General features: G+C 40.7%; 1 protein-coding gene across 2 annotated transcripts in view; it reads left to right on the top strand.

Annotated features, from left to right (window-relative positions):
• Positions 1-14,979, top strand: part of TMEM131 (transmembrane protein 131) — a 185,572-nt gene that overhangs the window by 30,829 nt on the left and 139,764 nt on the right. For both annotated transcript variants that reach the window (XM_075590544.1, XM_075590546.1), the window contains exon 2: positions 6,385-6,446. In XM_075590544.1, the coding sequence (XP_075446659.1) occupies positions 6,385-6,446 (62 nt within the window). The remainder of the gene's footprint in view (positions 1-6,384; positions 6,447-14,979) is intronic.

Below are 14,979 nucleotides of genomic sequence, written 5' to 3'. Positions count from 1 at the left end.
TGTGGGTCGCTGTACCCCTTTTTTCACTGATATATGGGACGTTGGTCTGTACTATTTACTTATGGTGCCGCTGGCATTAGGTACTAGTCCCCTAACCCTATTAGGGCTTCGTTATGCTATATGCTTACATTGAAGGAGTTTATCCTAAACCTCAGTTTATTATGCCAAACAGGACTTGTTTTTTCTGATGCACTGGCTTTCTACTTAACAAAACACCAGGCAGACTGACTAACAAAACACTAGACAACACCTAATGATAAGACAGAAAGCTAATTTAATAAAATATATAAAACAGACATGTCTTGATCTCAAGGCAATGACTTTGCTGCTGCTCATCCAGTGAGAGAACTTGGAATCCTACTTGCGACAAGCAGGATTCCAAATAGCATAGGGCAGTGGTGCGCAAACTGGGGGGCGCGGAAGAATTTCTAGGGGGGGACGCGGCAGTTAGAGGACCCGCGCTCTTCCCTACGGCATTTAAATTAAATGCCGGTGGAGGCCTCTGTAACTCACCTGTGATGCGGCAGTCATGTGACTTCAAGCAACTTCAAGCATCACCATGGCAACACACGTCAAATGACGCGTGGGGTCATATGACCTGTGACGGCATTTGATGCCAAACCATTGGGAGAGGGGCGCGAACGCTGAGGCTCCCAGCAAGGAGGCCGCAGCTCAAGATGTTTGCGTACCCGTGGCATAGGAGATAGTGAATCCTGTGCTGCTTGCTTCTAATGGATGTTGGTAGTATCCCTCCGGTGTACTCACACGGACACTGCACATTCATGAATTTTGTTGCCTCTTGCAGTTTCCTCACAGACCGCTCTGGACAGCACTTACTCGGACGCCGCACGTGCCAATGCCCCAGTACCTGCTGCACTCCTCGCGGTCCGCTCCGTTGCCATTCGCAACGCGGACGAGATGATTAGTCTCCGCACAGCTTAGTTCAGTCAGATATCCCAGGATCAGCTGTGGTGAATGCCTTCACCTCCAACCCTATGCGTTTCGTGAAACGTTACTTCCTCAGGGGTATGTGATGTGGATAGGCATGTCCCTTGATTTATACCCGCAACAATCAACTTGTATATAGTAATACATACTAAATAAAAACAACTTAGCAGGTAAAAGGACTAAAATAGGTCTCGGCTTATCATAAACTAAACAAAAAGAACATTAACAAAAGCACAACATATATTACCAAATCGTTAACAATAAATCATTGGCAATTAATCCATAGGTTGTCTAGAGAATTTTGATTCTCTGCCATGGGGAATGCATAATTGGCATACTAAAGCCATATATACATGAATTAGATCATATAGCCCCTTAAGTGTTCCATTGGAGACAGTAAAGAACAGAGGTGACATAAATAGTACACCCCAAACACCCAAAAAGAGTGCTTTGTGAATGCTATAGAGAATACTAAATAAAAGGCAATAGTGATCATGGTAATTACTATTTGTTGAAAGTATTTAATATAAATCTGCCAGACGCCCATTGTCTACCCTATTGGCTGTGGCGGTTGTTCCCCCACTAATCGAATACTGCACCACAAACTCTGTGAGGATTATCATGACAACAGGTAATCAAATAAACACCTAGTTGTCTGTAGGCCACAGGGGACATTGTAAAAGGTAAATTACGAATGTTGTGTGACAGTTAATGTATGAACATATTTTATACTCTTTTGATGTAAAACTGAACCTGAATGTAGTTTTGCTTGCACTATGTCATGCTGTGCATGTTGTACAAGGAAAGAAACCTTTGGTTGTATGTGTTGAAGCTGAATTGGCATGCTTCAAAGGGCAACTGGGCGCTAATCTGGATTTTAAATTGGCTGCTTTTTTGAAAATTATTGAAGGTTTGGATGGGAGAATTTGAGACAATGTTGTGTCCTTAAGTAGAATAGGCCAATGCTTGTTAAACACATCTGATTTTAAGGGCCATTTGATTATACTGTGTGATGAAAGATATTTGATTGCGGGATTCCAAAGGTTGTTCCTTTTTTATTTTTATATTCCAGGAGAGTTTCTCTGTCTATTCGTTGAACCTGAGTTAATGTATCTTCAAGTTCAATAGCAGAGTATTTCCTCTCAATGAATTTTGTTTTCAGCTTGTTCGCCTGAGACGCAAACGCCTCATCACTTGAGCAATTACATCTCAGGCGGACGAAATGTCCCGTAGGGATATTTTTAATCCATTGAGGATTATGGTGGCTGTCTGCCATTACAGTTATTAGCCTGTACTGACTTGAAAATTTTTTTGTATGGATAGAATTATCTACTATAGTAATGGCTAGATCCAGAAAATTAATTTTTGTCATACTGACATATGAATTTGAGGTTCCTATTGTTGGTGTTAAGATCAACAATAAATGTATCAAGAAGTTCTAAACTTCCGTGCCAAATAAAAATATCATCAATGTAGCAGCACCAAAGCACCAGGTTTACACAGAGGGGGCAGTTGTCCCAGATGTAATCATCCTCCCACTTACCCATGAATAGGTTAGTATAACTCGGTGCAAACCTGGTACCCATGGCTGTACCACACACCTGAAGAAAATACTGTAAATGAAACCAAAAATAGTGACAATGTATTGTATACTATCCAAAAGAAAGACCTTTTTAATGACGTAAGGGCATATTGAAATCCTGTTCTTATGAGAACAGGCTTGACATCCTAATTGAAGGTCTATAATGGTGTAAAGGGAGGAGACATCTCCCGTTACCCACACATAACCAGGACGCCACTCCACGTCATGCAAAATTTGCAAAACGTGATGGTATCACGCAAATGAGATTTTAATTGGATGACGAATGGCTGTAAATAAAAATCAATAAATTGTGACCATTTGGAAGAAATTGAATTAATACCAGAAATTATTGGTCTACCAGGGGGTTTATGTAAATTTTTGTGGATTTTAGGACTTCGATAGATACGTGAGTGTAAAATGTTGAGATAGTCGTACTCTTCCTGTGTAATGACTTGATTCTTAAGTCCCCTATCCATCAGAGCAATCAGTTGTATTTGATGTTGGTTGGATTGGTGGCTAAGGGGAGGGAGGTAGTGGTGTCACCGAGCAAATTCAGTGATTCTTGGACATAATAAAATTTGTCCATCACCTCTATTCCTTCCCCCCACTCCATCCGCTGGTTTGATCAATATTGAGTCGTTCTCTAATTGAATCAGTGCTGTTTTTTCTTGGATGTTTAAGTTGTCACTGTGAATTTTGAATGTACGACTCGAATTTTCCAAATCTTGCGTGACCATTTTTACAAACGTGATCACCAAGTGCCCTTGAATGTATTTAGGATAGAATGTGGGCTGTTTTTTTAAATGGTTTAGATCTAATTGTATTAGAACTACTTGAAACACTGCCACTGTAAGGCTGTGGCTAATCTGATTACTGACGGCATCATTAGCAAAATATTTTTTCAATGACCGTTTTCTGGCAAACTTGTGCATATCAATGTACAGATTAAAACTATTAGGCCCACAGACTGGTGCAAATGTCAAGCCTTTGCCAAGAACTCTCTTCAGTTGATACTCACTCCACTCCTCCCAAATCTTATCCACTGTCTTCTACTTCCTTCTCTTCTTCCTCTAGATCGTTTTTTCTTTTTTTGTTGTTTGGTAGCAGAGTGTGTAAAGGGGGTTTGGTCACTTTGGTAATTTTCACTTCTGGAAATATATGCTCCCTCTCTTTCCTCCAATGTAAAAAAGAGAGCGCTAGTTTTGATCCTTGGGAGGGTAATGATTGATACTTCCTCCTCTGGTTCTCTCTCAGAGTATCTGATGATGATTACCTGTACTAATTACCTCCTGTGTGGGTTTGGGTTTGATGGTATTTTTACTGTCATTTATTTTACGCTGAGTATTGAATTGTTGTTTTATGTTGAGGTGGTTTAGGTTGGGAATTGGGAGTGTGGTGGTGTGTATTTCATTTATTTACATGGGGGCTGGCTGCAGTGTGCCTGTCCTGATGTGTTCGTGTGTTCTTAGTTGTGGAACGATAGCTCCTGTTGTCATACAGTTTATTCTTTGTCTGTTTTATTTGTTGAATTTTATTCCAGTTTCTATAGCACCATGTCAGTCAGACTTATTCTTGAAGAATTTCTTCTGTTTGGTGCTCACTATCTCCAATTCTAGCTGGTCCAGTCTCCTTTTTTTTTTTTTTTTTTTAACCTCGGGTTCTAAGTTAAGCAATTCTCCATTCCCTTTAAATGGGTCCAATTGGGTTCTAATATCAGACATTTGCTGATCCGAAATTGTCAATGACTGCCTACGATGGGACACCAACAATCTCATTAATGCAAAGGAGCATTGATCCAAGACCTTGTTTCATTCTTGCATAAATGATTAATTATTAGAATTAATAGTAGGCATCTTAAAAATTCTCACTCCTCATGGAATACGTTGGTATTCTATGTATTTGCTCAATGTGTTAGCCATTGTCTAGTCTGTGACTAGTAATTTCTCTAATTGATTAATTGGAGGGTGCAAGTCTATCTGTGATTCTGATATGTACAACATTTGGATCATTAAATATATGTTCTTGAATAAAACAGTGTTCATGGTGAAGTACTAATAACAAAATTGGAATAAAAAAATAATTCCAATGAATATAAGTGCAAAAGCTGCTATACAAGTGATACAAAAGTGTAAAAATGTATCTTATATTATAATATAATATATATTATCCTATATTAAACTATATATTCAGAGTATTCCTATTTAATGTTGTAGTTAAACAAGTTTTGATGCCATCATTAGTCAAAGGGATTAAGGGGAAAGAATAACGTTTACACAAACTTTTGAATTAAGTGGACGCAGAAAAGAATGTAAGCCGACTATCTGTAAATGTGAACATTTTACTTTACGGAAAGGAAATCAATTGGATTGAGAAGTTGTTTAAAAAAGCAGCTCCATCTTTCCTCCTCTTCCCCCTCCACCCCTGCTGTGTCGGATTGCTGCTTTACATTGCTGTCATTTGTTTGTTGTGCGTGACGCATTCATCAGTAATGAGTTAATTTAGTGCTTAATAGAAATGTGTCAGGACAGACATATTTATACCGTGCTGCACCATCTATTCAAGTGAGAAATTCTAGAAACCGCATCCTCTTGTATTAGCAATCTGTGCCTTGGCTACATTAGTTTCCTGTTGTATAGCTCTCATCTCTATTCAGAACAATGTAACAAGAATCGTCCAGTAGCCCACATCCTAGTTACTTTTACAGTATAAGCAATACGGACTTTACCCTGGGCCGGCTGAGGCCTTTTGTCCCAGTGCTAAATGCTCTATCCTAATTAAAATAAAGCTGTCTTCTTGGATACCTGCTTTACAGAACGACAGGTAAAACGAATATTATTGCTTATGCTCTTCCTGTAAATCAGAAGGAGCAGTCTGTGTAGATACAATACACTGTATATTGAAATTGTTCACTAATGCTTGGGAGTTGGGCTCCTTCTGGAACAGCAAAAGCCTTCTCATGTAGTTCTTAAAAGGGGAACAGCATAGAGGAGGACTGATTATGCTCTGCTTGTAACTCACAAATCAAGTGGATGGATAACAAGAATGCCCCCCTTTCCAACACCTTTAGCGTCACGAATATCAGAAATCTAAAGATGTGTAGCCTCCAGATGTCTGTGACCGTAGTAATGGCATGCTCTCTTTATTTTGATATGGGTCTCGCCTTTTAGTTATACTGTAGACGTCCGGAAACATGAGATTACAATCTGTAGATGGGATGTGACTGGATTGGAAGCTTTGGTGAGAGGCAGGAGGGCATTTTGAGGAATTCAAGATGTTCACTTCATCATTATTAAAATGTGTCATATAATAAGACTTTCCTTTTTTTAAAGCAGCAATCGCCCATTTTTAGTATTCTAAAGAAATAGTTTTACTTGAACCCGGGGGGTTGGGGGGGGGGGGGGGAGAAACAACGACAGGCGGGTACCCAGAGCTGGAAATAGCATGGTTCAGCCCCAAGGACAGCCTGGTCTTGAAATTGGTTTAGTTGCCTGCATTTCTTCCTGGACTTTTAAACGGTTGTGGAGCAGGAACACCCCCCTCCCCTCCCCAATGCTTTTGCAGATTCCTATAGACCCATGGGATTTGATGGCCAATTTGATTTTTCAAAAGTGGAGTAAAACACTGGCAACTAAAGCAGTACATTTCTTGGTAACAGGGTGGTCGCCGAAACTAAGGGGTGTGTTTGTGTTCCTGAGGACCCCCCAGTTCATAATTTTTGTTAAAATAGGTGGTGGTGGTGGGGGGAGCAGGGGAAACTGTTGCTTTAGGTTTGATATTTTCATAGTTGTATAAGGATAAGGTAACTATTCGGTTGTACTATAAGTAATATATATATATTTTTTTTCTTTTCACAGCATTTATCCAGTCTGAAAATGTAATTGAAGTGCTTCGTTTTGATGAAGGAGGCCTTTTAGAGGTAATTATAACAATAAGAAGTTAAACTTTTGTTGGTAAAAATTGACGTCCTTGCTGCAAAATTTAAGTGACCATCGTAGAAATTAATATTTTGCTGTTTGAGACAAGGTATAGTAGCAGTGTGCACAATTGTAGTGTATTCTATTTTGTTTCTGTTTTCTACTTTTTTTTTCTTGAACATGTTCTTTAAACTACTGCTTTAACGAGACAAATCTAAATCTTTTACTTACACCAAAGCTAGCAACGTTTCTGTTTAACGATTCTGAATCCTCTGGCAGCACCCCACCACTGCTAGTTTACATCTAAATACTCCACGCTGTTGAAGCAAAGTTATCCCCTTTCCCCATTTCCCTGTACTTTCGACTTTTACTTACACCACGAAAAAATAACATTGACAGCATTTCATTGATTTTAGGTGATGTGCAAAACCGTTGCTTACGCTCTTCCCAACTTTCTACCTTCTAAAAAAAAACACTTTGGAGTGCCGGGAAATTATATATATTTTTCCATGCGCTTTGCTTTATTTTTCAATATTTTATCTTGGGTGCAGAAAAAACACAATACTGTACATGAGGGGTTTATGCATAAATATGTTGCGTTATACTTTATTTTAGTATTGAAAAACGCCTATACCTCGTACAATATAATTTACATCTGTGTATACATCTGTAATGTGTTATATTTTTGGTATGGTTCAGAACCATGGAGGATCTCTGAGACTTGGTAAAATAAGCATTAGTAAAGCATTACATCTATCAACCTATTTTCCTCATAGTGTTGGGTTATTTAAATAACAGTAGCATTTACAGTACCAATGCAGGCCTCTCAGACATGCCAGCATTTCAGATGGACGTTCTCCATTTGTATAACAACTTAGACCATTGGAGGGCAGCATGCGGCTCTCGGGGGCCTCACCTGCAGCCCTTAACTGCTGGCTGCCCCAGCAGCGCTCTGTCCCAGTGCAGATGTTGCTGTCCTGTGGCAGCTTTTTCCTGTTCCCTCAGCTGCTTAATGACAGTGAACTGATGAATACTGGCCCTCTTCTCTGCTAATCACTACTTCCCAGTTTTAAGAGGAGCGGACCATATTCACCAGATGCAGTAATGTTCTGGTGCCTACCGCTGACCTAGATCATGCTGGTTACAGTAGCTTCTTGCTATCTATCAAAGTGCCCTCTGCCAGAAATTTGTTCTGCCCAGCAGAGCCTTCAGTGCCCCATATGTACAGTGTGGGAGTTCCTTGTAACCTCTGTAAATTGTCTTGTCACCTGTTTCCCCACTAGAATCGTTTAGTTTTCTTTACAAAACCAATATACATTAACATAGGTGGCTAGTAGGTCACAAGTTCTCTAGCATTGAGGGGAGACATTGGGAAACTTGTTATGAAGACATGTAGGTTGGTTCTCACGATATATACACAGACTGATGCAAACATTAATCTTCAGTTTCTGAGTAGGACTATATTCTTGTCACACCTGTTATGTTGTCCTCAAAAGGAAAAACAAAATCCCAAACAAATGTAAGAACTTAATGTATAACTGACATTTTGTTGTCTGGAAAGCTTGCACCAGTAAATATTAAATATGGATGTGAGCAGTAAGGGGGCCATCACAGCGCAAAACTTTTTTTTTTTTTTTTTTTTTTGCAGAAGCTTTGCTTCAGAGCAGTCACAAATAACCTTAAGGAAGCCTCCACTTCGAAAACACTGAAGAATTTCTTATTTGTGCAGCTCTTGTTGACGTATGCTTAACACATAGCTGTATGTAGTTGTAGCGCACTTTCACCCACCCACTGGGTGATGTGTGCGGTGCGTTATCCGTGGCTCACAGGAGGCCTGAGCCTCCGCTGCAGGGAGCCTGGGGTGTACCTGAGTCAATAATTGGTAGCACCTCCACCTGTACGGGATTCTACTATGTGGAATGACCCCGTTACAGGAACCTCATGCAACAAAACACACTTTGGTAAGTATAACATTTTTACTACACAGAATCTCTGTGTTTGCAGATGGTGATCTGGTCCCAGATCACCACGTGCCAAGATGCAGCCGCGTCCTGGCTGTGTCACTATACACTGGTACTACAGAGGCAGTGTCACTATTTTATGGGACTGTCCCTGCAGCAACCACAAGCTGAGGGAAGTCGGGGCCTAACGGGATCTCTGGCCTACCCTATCCTTGTCCCAGCCCTGACTGGCGTGGCTCGCAGCGCGCCAAATGTATCAATACCAGTCCTCCATGATCCTTGTGACCCGATTGGCCGCTCGCGTCCATGTGATCTGTGCAGCCCCTGGGGCTGCTGGGTATTGTAATTCCCCTGCGGTGCTGCTGTGTAATGGCTGCCGCAACTACTCTGCTTCTGCGCATACACGAGCCCTAGTAATGGCCACCGCATATACCGGCACCTCTTTGAGCATACGCTGTGCCTTGCGCATGTGTGGCTACGTGCAAGATGGCAGCACCTTGCAACAAACACCACTCGATCGCCAGACGGCCCGCCGCTGCACAGCCTGCATCTCCCCGGCATTCTGCGGAGGTTCCCCCGCTAAGCAAAGGTAAGCGGGGATCCAAGGGGCGGACGGGGAGCCCAAAAAGTGAGACCTGGCCACATACTGATCCGCTGTGAGCTAGTGTAGTAACTACACCGTGATGGGCCTTTTCTTTATCACCATAACTAATTGTAATGAGATGTGAAAGTATGGCATCCTAATGGTATCGGTAAAGTCTGTGGGATATGGAATCTGTCTAGAAATACCCTTCTGTCACGTTTTCCCCCTCGTCCTCTATTAAGGGTGTATGGTGACAATATGACATATTAGGATCGTTATCCAGGTGCCTGTTGCCACGAGTGCGCAAACTAGGGGGGGGTGGGGCACGAGATTCTCTGCAGGGGGGCGCAGCGTTTACAGAGGCCCTGCACCCTTCCCGAAGGCATTTAGATTAAATGCTGAGGGAGCGGCGTCGCCTCTGTAACTTCACTTACCTTGGCTCAGACTGCTTTTGGCAACGTGGCGTCATGTGACGCTGCGTTGCCATGGCGTTGTGACGTCAGAACGCAGGAGGGGGGAGAGCCGGCAGGGGGGCGCAGGGGAAAAAGATTGCGCATCCATGCCTCAGATCTTAAAATCACTCACATGGGTTTAGCCTACAATGTAACACAATCTTAGCCCTTTCACTGCCAGCTTTTTGAATACTGTATAATTATTTGCATTCATCGTAAAACCAGGGCTATGTTGAGGTTACGAGGCTGTCTTGGATCACACCATTGTTTTATGTTCCTACCATTGGGTAAATGGATGATTAAGCTTTGCCTTGTCGACAGATCCAGCACCGCGCGTGTTATAAGTGTGCGAGTGAACCGCTCTCATTCTCAGATCAGTTATGTACAAGGTACAAATTATTGCAATTTGCTGATTGTCCTGATTGCGAATATTGCACACATGATACATTGAGATCTTATCTGCACTGACAAAACATCTACCAAAACCTGTTTAGCTACAATCATTACAGATTATGCACATACTCTGGTGCATAGTTGGTGATCAGCTGGCTTCAAACTTTGTGTGTGTGTATTTCACCCAAATCCAAGACACTGTATTTAACAGATGTGCTGTCTTATTGTTCTGTCAGAACAAGTATATTAAGACATGATTGAAGTCCTGTATTCTTGCATGTTAAATCAGGGGGGTACAAACTTTTTTCCCTGCACCCCCCAGCCGCCGATCACCTCCCCCACCCCACCCTCACCACCACTTAGCTCGGCTTCGACACCATGACGTAGTCGCGACGCTGCGTTGCCATGGCGACGCGTCTGGAGCCAAGGTAGGTAAAGGTTTACAGAGGCCCTGCGGCTCCCCCGGCACTTCATTTAAGTGCCTTCGGGAAGCGCGCGGGGCCTCTGTAAACCGCACGCCCCCCCAGCAGGCAGTCTCGCGCCCCCCAGTTTGCTCAACGCTGTGTTGAATCACCACTGCAGTTTAGTGAGTGAGACACCGTCGTTAATTGTAAACAAAAACAGATTTGCTCCAATTTTATAAATATTTTAAAGTCTTCTGGCTTTAAACATTGTTGCTATATTTAAATTTGAAACATGATCTTTAGCCATCTGCAGGACATTTGCATGGATATTAATAAAGATCAGTCATGTTGCCAGCATGGAGTTGCCTGCTATAAATGTATTTTTAGCATGTACTGTATATATAAACAATTGGATTTTATTTTGCCATTACAAATCACTTTTGAAAAGAGAAATATCCCCTACACACATCCCTGCACCCATCCATGCTTTAGTATTCAATTACTAATATTGTACTGTGTATAAAACAGTTTTTATATTTCATACCAAAGTAATGTGTTGAATTCATACACTGATCATTTTTTAAAGTAAGTATATTCTCCACAAACGTTCGTTGGTAAAACTAGGGTTTTATCTGTCATTAGTTGTCATATCTAAAGATGGTGTTACTCCCAACCCAGACCCTCAAATATGTATTTTGTGGATGGGAAGAGAATGAATTGGAACACACTTATGAAATATGCTCATTTGAATCCTTTGAATATATCTTGCATATTATATCCCAGGTATCTCTGATGGGTTTTGTTTAGAGCAGGTTTTGCTTTAAAGGCTGTGTAAAACAGCAGCTTATAGCGATCCATATTAAAGCGAACAAGAAGCGAACAGATAGAGTGCTCCGCATGTCATAACCCAGAATCCTTTGCTTCAGTGGAAGCACGCAATGCTGTGTGATAATGGGGTTTGCTCATAAGTTTTCTTTATCATTGCTGTATGTTGGAAGCTTTCTGTCACTTTTGAAACTGTTTCGTGCACAGATATGTTTATCTTTATTTATAAAGCGCCATCCATGTACATAGCGCTTCACAGCAGCAATACACGTGACATAATAATATAACACATAATGAGAATAAGGGTTTTAAGGCCTAAAAGCAACACTAGAAAAAGGAGTCCCTGCCCTGAGGAGCTTACAATCCAAGCTATCTCTCCATGCACTTTATAACATTTGGGAAGGTGTATATGTTGGTACTTTTATAAATATAGGATCCCCAACCCCAACTAGATGGCTCTAGTTAGGTACTTGCACACTTAGTGATTAGACCATCGTTTACAGTCTAAATATTGTAAACATAAAGCTCTGTTCCTAGTCCTGACGAAGACTGCATCTGGGGAAGAAAGGTGAGTCTCTTGTCATATTATACAAGTCCTATTTAGGAAATGACTAATCACGATACAGCTTGATTTACGATTTTGGTGGATTTGTTCTAAAGTGTAATGTGATATCTTTATTCCTTTGTGTTAGATAAAAAAACATATTTCTCCTCCTTGCCCATATTTCCCATTTTACTTGAAATGGTCACATAGGATTAAAAAGAGCAACAACAAAATGGTTATTGCGGTCATGGCTTGTGAACAGTATAGCACATGAATGACATAACTAACCCCAGACAGTGCTAAGGCGTCCTTCAACTAGTTATGCTGTGGGGGAAATAGGGTCGCTATGCAGAGCATTAAAAGGTTTATTAAACTAGGACAATGAAAAAAAAAAAATGTTTTTCAAAGTACCACATTCTGGATAACCTTTTTAAGCCACCTTTGTGTCTTTCAGCAGAGCCCTCAGTGTGCTTTGCCATCTTACTCATTTAACATACGTGCCAGGAATAGAGTGGAAAAAATGAAAGTATCAGTCTTGCATTGTATGTGAAAGTTAGTGAGACGTGGCTCCTTCATTTATACCTCGTGAAATGATGTAATCTGGAGCCCCCGAAGCAAAGTCTTCTCCCATTAGTCATGAGAACTTGCAGTAATAGCAATGCAATGTTTACTTCATTCCATATTTTATATAGGAAGCATTTACATCACCATGTCCTTTTTAGTTCCTGGTGTTGTGGTTGTAAATGATTAAGTAGTGCATATAACTCAGTGGTTTTCACATTTATTTATTTATTTGGTGGGTTAAGGAGCCCGATAATTATGTTGTGAAATTCTGCGGAACCCCAGCCCTCTCTAATAGCGCGTCTGAGATCAGATGCATTGTAAGGAACCCCAACTTTCTCTAATAGTGTCTGATATCAGATGCATTGTAAGGAACCCCAATCGTCTCTAATAGCGCGTCTGAGATCAGATGCATTGTAAGGAACCCTAACCCTCTCTAATAGTGTCTGATAACAGATGCATTGTAAGGAACCCCAACCCTCTCTAATAGTGTCTGATAACAGATGCATTGTAAGGAACCCCAACCCTCTCTAATAGCGCGCTGACATCAGATGTATTTTAAATTCTTCTGTATTTGGTATCATTTCCAAATGACCTGAAAATTGCAGGGAATCCTCTAGGAACCCCTGTTGACGAACACTGACCTTGACCTACACACACACGCAAAAAATAGTCTAATGAAAAAGCATTTTGTGAAATAGGAAGAAAAAAAAACTAACGTGATTGAATTAATTTCTTTTAAGTCTACGGTGTTGAATTGGGGATTTTTTTTTTACACAGGCATGCCACCTCTGTGCTCTTTGGTAGCAAAAGGGGTAACATTTTGGGGAAACCAATGAGGAACATTATATTCTAGGGATAAGGAAAATATAAATGTTATTGCAGCACAAAAGTTCACCCAAAAGAGATTTTATCTAAGGAACAGCCCTGTACTTCTGCCTCAGTACATTATGTCAACACACTGCATCCATAGACTTTGTTTAGAGCAGTGTTTCACGAAGGAGGGTGTGTAAGGTGTAGCTCAAATTATGAGTCAATCGCTGGCACGTTTCAATGGCTTCACATGACTTTCTTTTGTGTGTTTTTTGTTGTCCGTTATTAAAAGTAATGTTCATTGTTGCTGTGTTCATGCTTATGACTGATGTACACTGACCCGTTACCTTGTAACACCTTAAACAAAACAATTGGACAATGTTTAATCATTGGTGCGCATAAGGCGAATGTAGTGTGCAAACAAATTAAAGTTAATTTCTTGTCTCATGCATTTGGTAGGAAGAGGATCAACTGCTAGAACCTCTAAACCATAGTCCTATTATTCATGAGTCGTGTTTTCTCATCACATCACAGCTGCTTATTAAGGTATGGGGGTATGTGCCTCCGAATCACCTGGTTCAGGAAATTATATTGGATAAGCCAACATATTAACTATTTCCCACAGTGGTGGTGTATCTTGGCACCTTTCTATTGGCTGTATACTGTGCCATGCCATTAAGGTATATAAGTCTTTGCTGTTGGGCATTACTGCTGTTCACCTAATTAAGTAATATCAGACATTTATGGACTTAACCGGTCACTTTATTTTCCCGCTATCAGTACATTATTATTGTGGACTAGTCTCCCCCCTCCCTCGCCTCCCTTCACGCTTTCCCCTACTTTTCTGTACACTTTTTTTTAAATAGATGTTGCCTTGTTTTTTGTAATCCTTTATGTTCTGATGGATGCCGAGCATTAATATCACCATCCCCCTTATGTGAAGCCTACCGTATGTCAAATTAACTCGAACAACGGTGGTATTTAGCTTCCTGAGCACTTCCGACCTCATTTTGTTAAATCGTGGTTTTCTTAATCTCTACCATGGACTGCACTGGCTCTGGGGAGAGATGCATTGGGACCTCCTGGACACTTACGCTTTTCATCACCTGAACAAAGAATCAGATTAAAAAAATAAATAAATAAACCACATCCCTTGAAAGGTCAAGGTGAGACCTTTTGAAGTAAATAAAAAATTACGTGAGCAAACTGCTGCTTTAGATTGAAGCAACATGAGAAGTTTTGCTGCTTTGGGATCAACTCCCTCTTTAGAGTGAAAGCAGTCCAAACTCCTATTGTGACAAACAAATCTTATTGTGTGTACATTGCACTCTCTGATTTTGTATCAAGAAGATCAAATCCCAGTAAATACACCCACAGCGGCATATAATATTGAATAACTTTGACTGTTGCAGTAGTTTGTCCTATTTATAAGGGCCTAGAATACCAAGCAGTTTGCATAAAGGTGGTAATGGGGATTCCTGAATTGGTGTGTAGAAGATTTCTGGATCCTTCAAGTGGCATCTGCAGACGGATGTACTGAATAGGTAATAATGTTTTTCGAACTTTCTATTCTCCTAATATAGGAGTGGGCAAAAATAGAAATCCATCCTTGCTCCAACATGTTACATGTTCTATCCACATATGTGGCCTTGACATCTGACATACAGGTTTTATTTATTTTTTAATGCAGTACTGTTCTTATTTACTACAGTTTAATACAAATATTACCTAAAGGTTACTTTTTTTGGGGGGTTGTAGTCACAGAGACAACAATAAGGAAATGACTAAGAGAGAGAGCCTTTTTAATCTTCTTTGCTGGCATTACATTAGTTCATTGGAATTCTGACTCCAGGTGTCAGCCATAACAAAGTGATGCCTTGGGAAATGACTAGCTGTGACCCATGTCATTAGTTGAACTTCTGTTTTGTGATACAGTCCCTAATTTTTCACCTTTTTGTGTAGAAAGGGTTTTTTACCAAGGTCATTGAGTACAGGGCCA

The sequence above is a fragment of the Ascaphus truei genome, chromosome 3 (assembly GCF_040206685.1).
Source record: "Ascaphus truei isolate aAscTru1 chromosome 3, aAscTru1.hap1, whole genome shotgun sequence".
Lineage (NCBI taxonomy): Eukaryota > Metazoa > Chordata > Amphibia > Anura > Ascaphidae > Ascaphus > Ascaphus truei.
Note: the sequence above shows the minus strand (reverse complement) of the source record. Positions and strands in the feature narration are given on the sequence as shown.